The sequence below is a fragment of the Sciurus carolinensis genome, chromosome 5, assembly GCF_902686445.1.
Source record: "Sciurus carolinensis chromosome 5, mSciCar1.2, whole genome shotgun sequence".
NCBI classification, from domain to species: Eukaryota; Metazoa; Chordata; class Mammalia; order Rodentia; family Sciuridae; genus Sciurus; species Sciurus carolinensis.
In genome coordinates, this window is record NC_062217.1 from 169,468,903 (window position 1) to 169,482,861 (window position 13,959).

General features: G+C 51.0%; 1 protein-coding gene across 1 annotated transcript; it reads right to left on the reverse strand.

Moving 5' to 3' along the window:
- Positions 1-453: 453 nt before the first annotated feature.
- Positions 454-3,016, reverse strand: Nkx1-2 (NK1 homeobox 2). Its single transcript, XM_047551890.1, has 2 exons — positions 2,803-3,016; positions 454-1,313 (listed from the first exon to the last, which is right to left on the reverse strand). Exons 1-2 carry the CDS (start codon positions 3,014-3,016, stop codon positions 598-600), a joined length of 930 nt encoding a protein of 309 aa, XP_047407846.1. The 3' UTR covers positions 454-597.
- Between the last annotated feature and the right edge of the window lie 10,943 nt (positions 3,017-13,959).

The following is a 13,959-nucleotide window of genomic DNA, read 5'->3' on the forward strand; positions in this document are numbered from 1 at the left end:
ATTGTTTTATGCATTTTAAAAATAGACCATTTCATTGTGGCAATGTGTGCGCCATGGGCCCAGCTCTCTCCGGCTTTGTTCAGGACATGGGAGACGCTGGATTTGAGCCAATAACCAAGCATCACGAGCCCCTCGGCTCTGAGAGACATAGAAGACTCTGCTGGGTGCGAGTGCTGTTGCACAGGTAGTCTTAACTCCTCCCACCTCCACCCTGGCACCTTTTGTTAGCGCAGCACCGAATACCCTGACTCTTAAAAAGAGCCCTTGAACTGAATTAAACCTGACGGAAAGTGAAGAACAAGGTCTAGAAACGGAAAGACTTTAGGACAGCCTCGGTGTCCGGAGACTTCCCCCACCCCTTTGTGGCCCGCATGTAACCCGAGGTCCGAACTGGGAAGGGGCGCGGCAGGAGCCCACAGGCATCTTCTCCCCGCCCTCTGGTGGCGAGTCCCGCAGATGGAAAGGAAGGGGCGCGCAGACACCTGTGCACCAGGAGGGGGCGGTCCGTGCACGCCCGCGCCCCTCTGAAGGGGGCCACACCACGATGCCAATCACTCGTGAACCCCTGCCAAGCTGGGGGCCCTTGGGACTCCAGGTTCATAGATGCGGGGCGTAGAATGGGGTCAAGTAGGAGGGCCCGAGAAGGGGCGCAAAGGGGCTCCCGGCAGCGGCCGACAGCGGGAAGGAGGCGGCAGCGGCTGCGGCCGGGAAGAGGACGTTGGCTGCGGAGTAGGAGGGGAAAGTCTGGAAGGGCAGAGTGCCGGGGCCTGGCGGTGCGGGACTCCCTCTCGCGCCGCTGCCGCCACAGGCCCCCGCCGCCGCACCCGGTGTCCCAGACTGGGGCGCGCCGCCGCCCGCTTGCGCCGCGCCGTCTGCGCCCGGGTTCTGCTTCTTCCACTTGGTCCTGCGGTTCTGGAACCAGATTTTGACCTGTGTCTCAGTGAGGCTGAGCGACAGCGCTAGGTTCAGACGCTCGCACACCGACAGGTAGCGCGTGGCCCGGAACTTGTTCTCCAAGGCCACCAGCTGCTCGTAGGTGAAGGCGGTGCGCGCTCGCCGCGGCTTGGTGCAGCTGGGCTCAGCGCGCCGGCGCCGGGGCCTCGGGGAGCCGGGCGAGCTGGGACAGCCGGTGAGGCCGCCTTCGCCGTCTGGTTTGCTCTCTCCAGCCGCCAACACCGCCGCCCGGACCTCGGGGGAGCGCGCGGGGCCCACCAGAGCGTGAGCGGGTCCCGAGTCCTCTGCGTCCTCCTCCTCCTCTTCGGCCTCTGAACCCTCCAGTGGGGACGCGGGACCGGCACCTTGGCCCGCAGTATCTAAGGGAGAAGGTGGAGGTTACCAGAAGCCCGGAACGACCCGGTCGGTCCACGTTCCCAAAGCTCGTTCTCAGAGCATTCAAATCTCCCCTTAAGACAACCCCCAGTTCCGTGCCCTTCCACACGTCGTCCCCCCATCCACGACTGCACATCCTCGCAAGCAGATTTAGGGGTACGGTGTCCTTTTGCTTTTTACAAATCTGCCACCAAGTAAGCGTTCAAGAAGTATGTGTTTGAATGAATGGCAACCCAACCCGCATCAATAAATAGTGACCTTTGTGGGGAGTGGTCGTACATTAAGACCTCGAGTGTGCTTAGCACAGCACCTCCCTGGTCCCTAGAAGCCTATTTTGGTGCGGGACTCCTAGCAATTAAAGAAGAAGTTATTAAGCCCTCCACGTCCCCCCCGCTTTAAAGTGAAATTCCCCCTTTCCCATCTTCTCTCTCCCGCCGTGTTAATAGAGTTTCAGATTTGTGCGGGGGCAGATCGATAGATGTCATCTATTAAAGGTAAGTTTTAATCGAACAATATTAGGATCAGACAGGGAAAGGGGGTTTGAAGTCGGTACCTGCAAGCTGCGGGCAGGAGATATGCAGGCGCCAGTAATAGAATATCGATCAAGGGGGTGGGGGAAGGGGAGCTCGGCCCCTTCGAGAGACGATCCGAACAATTACCAAGCCCGGAGCCGGGGCCCATGCGCGGCCACCAGAGGCGCCAGGGGTCCCAGACAATCATCACCAAACTTGGAGAGAAGGTACAGAAGGTTGGGAGGCATCCAGCCTCCCTGGAGACCCGAGTCTCTGACTGTCAGCATCCCTCCAGGGAATCTCATACCTAGGATCCAACCAGCACGAGTCTTTCCCCCACCCCCCACAAACTTTTCTGGGCCCTTCCTCGGGTGACCGCCAGAGTCAGGGGTTAAATCAAAATGGTTTCCAGGAGAAAATACTAAAAAGGCTTCCCATCACCACAGCCCTGCTCCCAGTCCCAGTACACAGCTGGGTCGGGAGGAGTGATAAGTAATAGATACCTGACCTGATTACTCACTGAGATCCCAGGCACAGGTCATGGTCTCAGTTCTCGCATCCATAAAATGGGGGTGATGTTAATGATGCTATCTACCTCAAAGGTTTCAAGTTTTTATCACCTTTATCTCAGCTGCTAATCCAGGTTCTAGCACGCGGCGACGTGTTAAATGCTGGTTAAATGAGTGAGCCTGGCAAGGTTAGGGTTAGTTTTCACTCCAAGCAATCGGAGCCACGGTGCTCACTCACTTGGTGGGTGCACAGGGATGGTTTCCAGGGAAGTCTCTGACCTGGAATGCAGGGAACCCCTTCTCGGCCTCAACCGTATTCCGAGGCGAGGGTCACACGTCCTACCTGCTCTTGGAAGACGCGGTGAAGAGCCATTCACCAGGCCCTAGCTCTTCCCCGCCCCCCACCCCCGCCACTGTGCATCACCTGGGCTGGGGTCGCCTCGCGTTCTTACCAAGGGTCTCCTGGTGTCTGACCCGGTTCCCAGGACTGGCGTCCTTCCCAGCTTCGACCTCTGCCAAACTTTTCTTGGTTTCCCGGGGAGCTAGGCGCGCGGCTGGGAGCGCAGTGCGGGTGAACTTCTGCGGATCCAGGATGTCCAGGACCGAGAAGGAGATCTTGTGGTGGGAGGGAGCCGCCTTGGCCCCGCCGTCCTGCCATGCCAGCATACCCGCCGCCCGCGGGCCGCCTGGCGGTGCCGGGTCCGAGATGGCGGTGCTCCGGCTTGCCTTGGCTGTAGCTCGGTCGCAGCTCTCTAACCGCGAATCCGGTGTGCGCGGCCAAGTGAAGCTGGGGAGGGGGGCGGGGAGGCGGGGCGGGAAGAGAGCCGCGGGGGGCTGCGCGCCGATTGGCACTTGCGCTGCCCAGGGCCTCGCCACGTGCAGGGCGCGCTAGCCCCGCTTCGGAACTAGCCCTAGCCACCCGCGCTGGTCTTGGCTAGCCGGAGACTGCCGGCGCCAGTGCGCGCGCCCGGCCCGCGAGGACACCGAACCTCCGTCCCACCCGCCCAGACTCTCCGCTAAACACACTCCTCTGACTTGGGCTGCGCTTTCTCCTGCGCACCTGCCTTTGACTTGGAGATGACATCTCCCGCCCCACCTGTGAGCCACTGTAGTAACCTCAGACCCATTTACCTCGTATTTTAAAGCCCTTCTATTCTCACGATTTACCGTTTACCAAGCCCTTGACTTTCTAGATCTCTTGATTCCCTGAGAATCCCCGCGAGGTGGGCGTGGCCCGGCGCAGACTACCATCCCGGTTTTAAAGATGAGGAAATTGAGATCCACAGTAAGCAGTGATCTTCACAGGGTCGCCGTTAGTTGGTGACAGAGTCTGAGCTAGACCACTGGTTTTTTTCAGTACATCTTGCTGTCTCGGAAGTGGGAAAATAAAATCCTGCTCCTGATCGGTGTTTTTTCCGTCTACCTAGGAGAACAGGGTAAGAGAGCAGCAAGGGTTTGGGGTAGGTGGCCCTCCTCCGCCAGGCAGGTTGCGGGTCAGGCCGGGTGAGATGGCTGAGGGTGGCTACCCTAGTTCGCTATGACCCACAGCACAACCCTTGATTCCCCCGCGAGGCGTTCTTCACAGATTCGATCATTTGCATCAGAAAGTGAGTCTCGGAACAGGCTGCATCGCTGACCCCCATCCTTTCCCAGCCCTAAGGAGGGAAAGGTTAAAGACACCTGTCTGATTTGAATTTAAGATCAAAGAGAGATTGTTGAAAGGGCCCCCATCTGCCCCTCAAGCCCCGCCCCCAAGGCCGCGGGCAGCGGCGCGGGGGAGCTGCACCAGCCACACCCCAGTTAACATTCCTTCTTTTGTCATTTGCAGGCCCGGAGCACTCAGCGTTTATTTCAGCGGCAAATTCTGAGGCTTCCCCTAGGCCTCCGCCCACGGCTACTTCTAATTCTGCTGCTTCTTTCTTCCCTGCCCCATGCGGTTTCCAAACAATGACTCGGCAATTAATATTGTCTGAGCAGGTAAGAAGTAGGAAGAGGAGGAGAAGCCTTCTCATTAAAGTGCTGGGGCTGCTAATCCCATCCGTTATTGAAGAGGAGCCCTTGGAGGCCCGCTCCTTGTAGCTTTGCTCATTCAAACCTCTCGGCCCCTCCCAGAGGTGGCCACTGTATTCCCTGCGGACTTTAAAGCCCTGCCGAAATTCAAGCTCGCTCCAGCCCTAAAGTGCAAATGGATTGTGCTTTTAAAGCTCGGGAAAGGAAGTGCCCTGCCCAAGCCCACTGGCCCACCTCCTACCAAAGGAAACACACAGAAAACCCAGAGAAAACCCAGAGAAAAGACAGCTTGGAACTAGAAGGCAGCACCCAGGACCCATAAATCCAGACCCTTCCTGAATGCACATAGGATACTTACTCTGTTTGGACCACTCTTGCCCACCCAATTCTCACTGGATCCCCCCCTTTTTTTCTCTCCCCTCCCCTATTGATCCTGGCCCCTTCTCCCTTTTCCCTCCCATGTTTACAGGTTTTCGTACTTAGGTTCTTCTGAGTAGTAGGAGACTTAGCTAAGAAGAGATCTCTGTCAGTTTACTCCTGAATGTGGCTTCCCGCAGTCCCTCCTCTTAGTCTGCCCTGGAAAAACACCAGGACAATTTCACAGCCTAGCTGGCTGGCATTCCAGAGGGTACCCACACCCCAGACCAGAGGAACAAGGAAGGCCCCAGGCCAAACAGGGATCCTCTCATTGCATCTTGCGAGTTGCCTCAAATTTTTTTTCTGAAATTTTGATATAATTCACCTTTTCTTTGAAGTCTACAGGTGTTGAATATAGGAAAGAAGCCAAAAAAGAAGAAGCATCAAATTAGAAAGTCAAGAACATATAGAGACCCTAGTGTTTAAACCTGTGAATCCTTAAGAATGCTTTCTTTTCATAGTTGTTAAATTTTTCTTATCCTTAGTTTCCCCAACGTTTCTCAAGTGCGCTCAGTGGAGCACAAGGCTGTCTCCACTCTGGTGCTCAGCACTCGGCTTCTGGCAATAGAGGACACATAAGAGACACACTCATGTCTCCCACGAACATCAGAGGAAGACAAATGCTCTTACCCAGCCTAGAGAGAACCCGTCCCCTAAGCATAAGGAAGAGTGGAGGCAGAAAGGCTGAGGGAATTCGTTTTCTGTTCACCTGCTTTGTAATGGACCAGGAGGCAGTGAGGCCTCTCTTCAGGTACGACTTGGAGAGGTGTCCAACTGGCCAGCATCCTTGCACATGTATTGATACCCAGGTGACCCTCTGCAATATACTCATGCACATCCAGCGAGCCACCTTCTCTCTGTGCATGGAGTTGATTTGTTTTCTTCAGCTCGGCATTAAAATTCTGCCTGAGTGCTGTCTTTAAATTGCTTTGATGCTAGGTGGGTTCCAACCCTGACCTGTCCTGATGGCAAGTGATGGCTATAACAAGCTCGGGATCAATATTCATAGCGGGTGTCCTGGGCTGATAACACTATCCAAGACAATGTTCGCTATCAGTGTGGACAGCTGAGCTATTGCGCCATTAGGGATGTTGTGTTAAATAACCTGATCCATTTCTGGGGCTATTTAATGAATTTCACAGTTTAGATAGTATCTTTAAGGAGAAGGCAAAGGCTATTCCGGAGGCACTGATGCAAATCAATGGTGCCAAGCTTGCCGAGCTATTGCACAAACAAAGTGGCCTGTAATTCCAGCAGAGCCTTGAGGAGCTGCTGCCCGCACCGGGGGCGGTGCTAACAATGGGAAGAGTGTGCAGTTTGTGCAGAGGGAGTGCGATATTATGAGCTGCAGGAAAGCACCTTAGATAAAATCTTATGTTCCTGAGATAAAATACAACTGGAATTCTCTAGGTACAACCTCCTGACTTGAGCTGGCCTGCAGGGCAGGACAGATGTGACAAAGAGACAGCTTCATAAGGCACAACTTGGTGACAAGGGGAGATGCGGATGGCATGGAGAGCCTGTGGGCATCCCCTTTACACAGGGCCTCAGCCAGTTTTCCCCAAAATGAGTTTCACCAACTCAAATAGGTGTATAAAATGTGTGGGGTGAGGGGGGCTACTGGATTTTAAAAGGAAACTGCTTATAGTGGAACCGGTTGTTTGTTTACTGGACTCCAGATCCTCACTGCTGCTGCAATTAAAGACTAGTGATAAGCAGAGCAAGTATTCCTTTTAAACACTCACCTCAGAGACTTTGATTTATGAAAGCTGAGTTCGAATTGTAGCCTTACCGCTTGTCTCCAAACTGCAAACACAATAAAAATGTTTACTCAACATATTTCGCTTAAAAAAAATCAGTGTGTCTTTTTGGAAATCAACTTCTTCATCTTAAAAATCCAGAGGAAGCATCAAGAAGGTGAGGAAGCAGTAGGGTTATTGATGAGCAGAATGTGTTCATTGGTCCTGATGATGATCAGCATTAATAATAATAGCTGCTCTTTCTTGGGCAGTTGCTTTGGGCCCAGCACTGGACTAAGCTTTTTTCAAGTGTTATTTATGAACCTTCCCCAAGCCCCTCAAAGCAGGCCCTTTTATTCCCAATTTACAGTTGAGGAAAGGAGCACAGAGAGGTCAAGTGACATGCCCATGCCCCAGAGCTAGAAAATGGTGTAGCTGAGATTTGACCCCAGAAAGTGAGATTTCAGAGCCCTCTTCTGGAAAGTTCTTTTTTGGGGAGATCAAATCCCTGCTGCAAGATGAACCCTACCTGCAGACTCTTATCAAATAACTTGTCCTTAAAGTTACACACATAGCTGAGCTATGTCACCAATCTCTGAAGTGGTAAGTGGGCCCATGCTGCCTGGAAGTGGACTGTGGTGGCAGCTTTGGCTCTTATGTTCAGTGTTTCCTGATGTTTTAAGATGTTCCCAGGAGGAGCCTGAGAAAAGGGCATTGCCAGGCAAGTCAGATTGCACTGGTCATCTAGAAAGGTAGAGAAATGTAGCTGGAAATAAGGGGAATAGGGTGGGGGGAGCCAGTGATAAGCTGAGGACCTACGAGGAGAGAACTGGTGAAGGACAGAGCCAGGAAAAGCAGGGACACAGAGGCAGTTGGGGTCCTCTGTCACTGTGAGCATAGGATGTCACATTGATACCATGCCAAAGGGAGGCATTTGCAGAATAAAGACAAGGAAGCAGGATAGAGCACATTAATCACTCCCTTTTTGTGTCCTTTTTAGGTGATTTCCTGCAAGGCAGAGGTCAAAGCCCTCTGTCCCTGTATCTGCATCCAGATTTCATGCCTTTGACTTCTCCCTGGTCTTCCTGCCTGCTACCTTACTGTCCACGCTGTCTGTTTGCTTTGCTTGGCGAGCAGACCCCAGCCCTCAGGCTATGCCCAAAGGAGTGAAGCCAGCTGGGCAAGGACCCTGCCAGACTAGGGGGTGCTGCTACTCCAACTGATAGACAATGACCTTGGAAGAATGCTAGTCAGCACTGCCAGATCTTCATACAGGCCAGAAGAAACCAGAAGTCTGGATTCTTATATTGTATCTGCAGAATTTTAAATACTGGCAACCAAATCAAAATGTTTGAAAATAGGCTCTCAGAAACAGATCTGAACCTTGGCTGTCACATGCCGGATGAGCTCAGTGCATCCGTTGTTCATGGAATTTCGGTGGCTACTGTGGTCCATGGGATGCAGACTACATGCTGTAGCATGGACTGCAAGATTCTTCAAAATCTGACCCACTGCCTGTAGTCCTGGTCCCTGGACAGGCCATACTCCATGTGAACCATGTGTCAGTCCCTGGCCTATGCATGCCATCTTCTCAAAGGCGCTGGCTTAGTGTGTGTGCCTCAGTGTGTGGAGACATCTGACCCACCCGCAGTCTATTCCTGGGCTGCCTAATGACCAGACTGGTGTGGTCGGCTCAACCAGAAGAGCTGGACCAGCCAGATGCCTCTCCCAGGAATCTGGATTAGGGCCCCAAGGCATGTTCCCTGCCACTGGTGGGTGCTTGAACTCAATAGGCAAGGAAAATGCAAGTGGGGAAGCTACTGAGGGGCCAAGGAAGTTATGAAGAAGTGGGGAGAATCAAAGAGAATAGGTGTGTAGAGCAGAGTGAGAAGCCACAGAGACAGGTGAGTGACCATGAGTGCCTCCTCAGGTCCCTTTGTCCTGAGGCTGTCGGTTCTACTTCTTCTGGTGTCATGGTTTGGATCTTCAATGTTCCCGGAAAAATGCATGTTTGGCAACTGAGGAATGTACAGGCATGAGATGATTAGACGGTGAGAGCCAAACCCTCGTCAGGGGTTAATGCATTTGATGGATTTATCATTCGAATGGACCACTGGGTTGTAACTGTAGGCAGGAGGGGTGTGGCTGAAGGAAAGAGGTCCCTGGGGGAGTGCCTTGGACCACAGCTTGTCCCTGTTCCTCTCTCACTCTGCCCCAGCTTTCCTCCACCATGCCCTTCCTCCATAACGTCCACCGCACCTCAGGTCCAGAGCAAAGGAGTCAACCCACCACAGATGGAGACCCCTGAAACTGTGAGCTCAAAATAAACTTTTCCTCCTCAACATTGTTCTTGTCAGGTATTTTGGTCCCAGCAACAACAACAACAACAACAACAACAAAATGACTAACACATTCCAGGGTCCCTGTGAGCGCCCCCTGCATTCCTACTAACAGTCCTCCCAGCTGGTTGTGAGCCACCCCAGAGAGTTCTGCTCCTCACAACCAGAGGGGCCTCGGCAGCTCTCATTCCCACACCTGTGTGCACATGCCACCCAGCAGTGCTGGTCATCAGCCCACACCTGCCGGGGACACTTCGCATTTTCAGCTCTCTTCTGTCCAGCGTTTTTCCTTCTGTGAGGCCTTCCCTGCCCTCCTCCCCAATTTTATTAGAATTAAATTAGTCAGAGTTAAAGAACCCGACCAGGCACAGCCTTTATCACACTGATGGAACACAGACTTCCTGGTTCTCAGATCATCTTAAAGTAAGAGGTCACAGAACATTTGTGTTTGTACCCACAGACATCCTAGTGCTTAGTAAAGTAGGTTGAAGGGTTGAGAGGAATAATGGTGGCCCAATAACACAAGCTCCAAATTCCACCATTTGATTAAGATGGAATGGAAACCCATACCTAAGAGGGAGAACAGGGGACTGAGGTCGTAGCTCAGTGGCAGAGCACTTACCTAGCACATCTGAGGCAGTGGGTTCGATTCTCAGCTGATCCAATTTGGGGGAAATGTCATGCCTCTGAGGAACAACCTTGTGTTTTTAAATGGGTCATCCGTGCTGGGCAGCCATGATCTTTGCAAAAGAAAACCACAGGAGCGGTACCATGAATGGAACCCAGTGTGGCATTTCTGATACTGTGGTAGAAATATGTAATAGTATCTTTCTCCGAAGTAGGACTCCCTGAGTAAGCCATGCTGCTCAGTGTGCACACCCTGGTAGTTCATGTCCATGCTGAACCTGGTCTGTCCCTGGGTAACCAGTACAACATGGCTGATGTGACTCTGGCTTCTCAGGCGAGGTCACGAGAAGCCTGCAGCCTCCATCTTGTTCCTGGGTACAATGGCTTTTAAGACATTTCCTCTTAGACTCTGGCTGTTATGCTGTGAGGTATTCAAGCCACACTAGAGGCCAAGTGTAGGACCATCCCCGAACTCCTGAATCCAAGCCTAGGTTCTCAACTTCCAGGCAACTAAACGAGAAGCACTTCTAGATCAATGGTTTTCCAAAATTTCCCCCTACCTCAGCCCATCCCATAAGACAGGAGACTCTTTGGCCCACATGGATCTCCCTTGGTCTGTCCTCACTTTCCAGGGGACACAGAATTTAATAACAAGAACAAAAGGCCCCTGTGGGTAGTAGGACCTGCTACTTCTGCCTATGCATGGTGCTTCCTTCTCGCTCTCATTACAGTGCTCTGCTTTTTGTTGGGGGCTCCCATCCCCATTCCATGTGGCCATGATGGGACTGCATAAAGGTGCCCTTGCCCCAGTCCTGGCGAGGCACACCAGTCAGGTCAGATCCTAACATTACCACTTTCCTCTGAAAGTGGAAATGAGAAATTTTCTTTGATTGAGAGCCAATCAAAGTTCTTTCTGGAACTGTTAGACCAAGGTGAAAAAAAGGTTCTTCACCAGGTGGTTTACCTGGGACTCTGCTACCCAGAGCTGGTAACCAGTCGTACCTAAAACCTGCAGTTGCTAGATTATCTGATTTTGTGAGTCAATATATTCCTTTTTTAAAAAAATATTTTTTAGTTTTCAATGGACCTTTTATTTTATTTATTTATTTATATGTGGTGCTGAGAATTGATCCCAGTGCCTCACACATGCCAGGCAAGTGCCTTACCACTGAGCCACAACCCCAGCCCAATACATTCCTTTTAGATTGAAGCCATTTGGAGTTTGGTTTTTCTGTCACTGGCAACCAGAATATTGACTCGAATATGAAAGGATTATACGTAGCTTGAATGCAGCATCGAGGATTGATGGACTCATGTTTTAGCTGATGTTCCAACATGATTTGTAGAGTTGTCACTGGAAAAGTAACAGGCCCAAAGCTCTGTGGATGAATGGGCACCCCTGTGCATTACAGTGTTAGTGTGCCACCAACAAGCTGTGGCACCAAAGACGCAAACAGGACTCCATCCGGTTAGGATTCTCTGTACAGCTTTGTTTCCTCTTTCTGGACCTTCCTGCCTGGAAAGCAGAAGTGATACCTGGGGCTGTAGCAGGCATCTCGAGGGCAAAGCCTCATGTGACGATAATGGTGCAGAAAGATGGAAGCAGCCTATTACCTGCTGGTCCTGGGAGCTGTGGAACCCACGCAGGGGTGCCTTCCTCCTGGATTTGTGACATGAGGAAAAGTCAGAATCTGGTTAAGCAACCAGAGTTGGGTTTTGGTCACATATAACCAAATGTGACCCTACCTTAGACAAGACCATTTGCCCACTACATCCATAGATAAGTCTTTGATGTTTGGATCTGCTCTCAGATCAACTGTCTCACTCTTAGAGACTTGCCACCTTGGACCAATATGTCATTTTTCAGGTGAGGGCAATGGGTCCTTGTAGTCATTCCCTATCATTGTTGTAAGCAATACCACCAATTTAGTGGCTCCAAATGACAGATTTATTATCTTGCGGTCCTGGAGGCCAGAAGTCCTAAAGTAAAGGTGCTAGAAGGGCCACTTTCCTTCTAGAGGTTCTGGGGAGAAGCCATTTCTTTGCCTCTCCAGCTTCCTGAGGTCATCTGTCGTTCCTGGCTCATGGCCTCTCCTTAATCAAGGCTAGCAGGGTAGCATCTTCAAATCTCTCTCTGACCTCTGCTTCTGTTGACACATCTCCCCTGACTCTCCCTTGCCTCCCTTCTTCCCCAGTAAGGACTCCAGTGATTATGTTGGGTCTACTTGGATCACACACCATCATCTTCCCACAAGACCTCAGTCATAGTCACATCTGCAAAGTGCCTTTTTGCCATGTAAGAGAACATACTTACAGGTTCTGGGGACTAGGATGTGGATATCTCAAGGGGACACTATTCTGTCTACCACTGTCCTAGAGATGAAAAGTGAGTCACCCAAGGTCACACAGAACTCGTTGGAAAGAGAAGTACATATAGACTCACACCACTGGCAGAAGCACCCTTTCTCCTTCTCCTGGGCACCCTTTATATGTCCATTTCAGGATGCCCATCTGCCCTGAAGCCAGTGCTGCCCTCCATGGCCTGCAGAGACTACCCTCTCGGCTGCATCTGTGTCACTCATTGGCACTTGGCACACACTGGATCAGCAGTCTTCAGGGTACATACCTTGTCCTCTGCTCAGTCTTGACTTGTGAAGGCAAATATCAGACCTTAGGCCATTTTGCACCCTTGGAGACCATATGCCAGAATATGAGACTCAGAATATAGTCAGAATAGAGACTCAATATGAGTCAGAATAGAGACTCAATATGCATATGTTTTGTGATGTTTATGGCAGATCCTTCAGACAAACTCAGGTCCTGTCTTACAGAGTCTGGAAGGCTAAAAACTTACTTCCCAGATTCCCTGGCTGGTTCAACTAGATTTCATTAAACCAGACATGGTGAAAGTGAGGTGGGGGCCACAGGAGGAAAGAATCTTCTGAGGGGAAGATGTTGGATGGGTTTGGCTTTTCTGCTGTTCTGTTGGGGGGGTGTATCATTAGGTCCCTGGCATCTTAGAAGCCAAGGGATGAGGCAGTGTCATTAGGCATCTGTCATAGATGCACGACTTCTGGTTGTGTTGTACTTGAGCATGGTTCTTTAATCCCCCTGGAAATCTTCGTGCTCTTTCACACCCTGCACGAACCCCCATGGCTGGAGCTCCTACTGTCTACAACAAGGGACCTTTACTTAATGTAGAAAACTCCTTCCTGGCATCGTAATCCCCTAAGGACAAGAACAACGTTTTATACTTCTCTAGTAAACAGCTGCAAGCAGCTCCTCCAGGAAGATTAGCAACAAAACATGCACAATTCATTGGACTGGGTTAAAATTCTAGCATTTAACCCAGTTGTAGATGGACACCTTTATTTTATTTATTTTTATGTGGTGCTGAGGATTGAACCCAGTGCCTCACGTGTGCTAGGCAAGCTCTCTATTGCTGAGCTACAACCCCAGCCCCAAATTCTAACATTCTGATGAATTCTTCATCATTTCTGTGAAACAAGAGCCTGAAATAAAGTGGTAGAATAATATGGTCCCTCTCCCTTTAAACCTTAAAGCTAAATCATATCAGAAGTCAAATTTTCTCCTTTTAATTTAATTACTTCAAAGAGAATTTTATTTATTTATTTATTTATTTATTTTTGGTAGTGGGGATTTAACTGAGGGGCACTTTACCACTGAGCTACATCCCCAGCCCTTATTAATTTTAAAAAAAAATTTTGTGACACAGTCTTGCTAGGTTGCTGAGGCTGGCCCAGTGAAACCATCCCTTTTATATTAATGTTTATTTGTTGAGAAATAATGTAATAATAAACGTGATTTTGTAATTCATCCAGAATATCATTGGCCTAACACAATGGGATGCTACCATCTTCTTCCCAGTCGTATTCCTGTAATCCTATTTTTGCAGGACTGTTGTCTGCATACATATTGTATTTTGCTTTTCCCTATATATCAGCACATGAGTATTTTCCATGGCCGATACCTTGTCTTCATTTCTGAGAGCATCCTATTTCTTTCACTACCCATGTTATACGTTCTTGAGCAATCCCTATTCTTGAACATTTACTTTTCTTCCAGCTTGTCCTTAACACTGCAATCATCGCTTTTGGACTCATTTCCAGAGCGCAGCTTCCCAGGCACAGGCCTGTCAATCAACAGGTGCGCCACTGGTTGCCGGTGGGGCTGTCACTCTGCCTCTGGAGGCTGAGAACACGGCGGGCGGCGGGAGCAGCCAGTTTTCTTTCACTTTCGTTCTTTTCACAGGTACCTTCTCGTCGACTCAGTCGGCCTGGCCCTGATTTTTAGGGAGGTTACCCTTTCCGAGGGACTGGCTCCCCGCTGGATCTGCCCAGGGTCCGCGAACTATCCGCTCCGGCGCTCGCGGGGGTGGGCCCGCGCCGCCGGCCCCGCCCGCTGCGGGCCTGTGCCCGCCCCGGACTACGTGTCCCAGGCGCCCTTGCGCGGAGGG

Bases quoted from the DNA above. Each gene is read 5' to 3' on its own strand.
- Nkx1-2 (XM_047551890.1), bottom strand. From the start codon at position 3,016: ATGCTGGCATGGCAGGACGGCGGGGCCAAGGCGGCTCCCTCCCACCAC. The intron at 1,314-2,802 runs GTAAGAACGCGA...CTTCTCCCTTAG, and splicing joins CAGACACCAGGAGACCCTTG to ATACTGCGGGCCAAGGTGCC.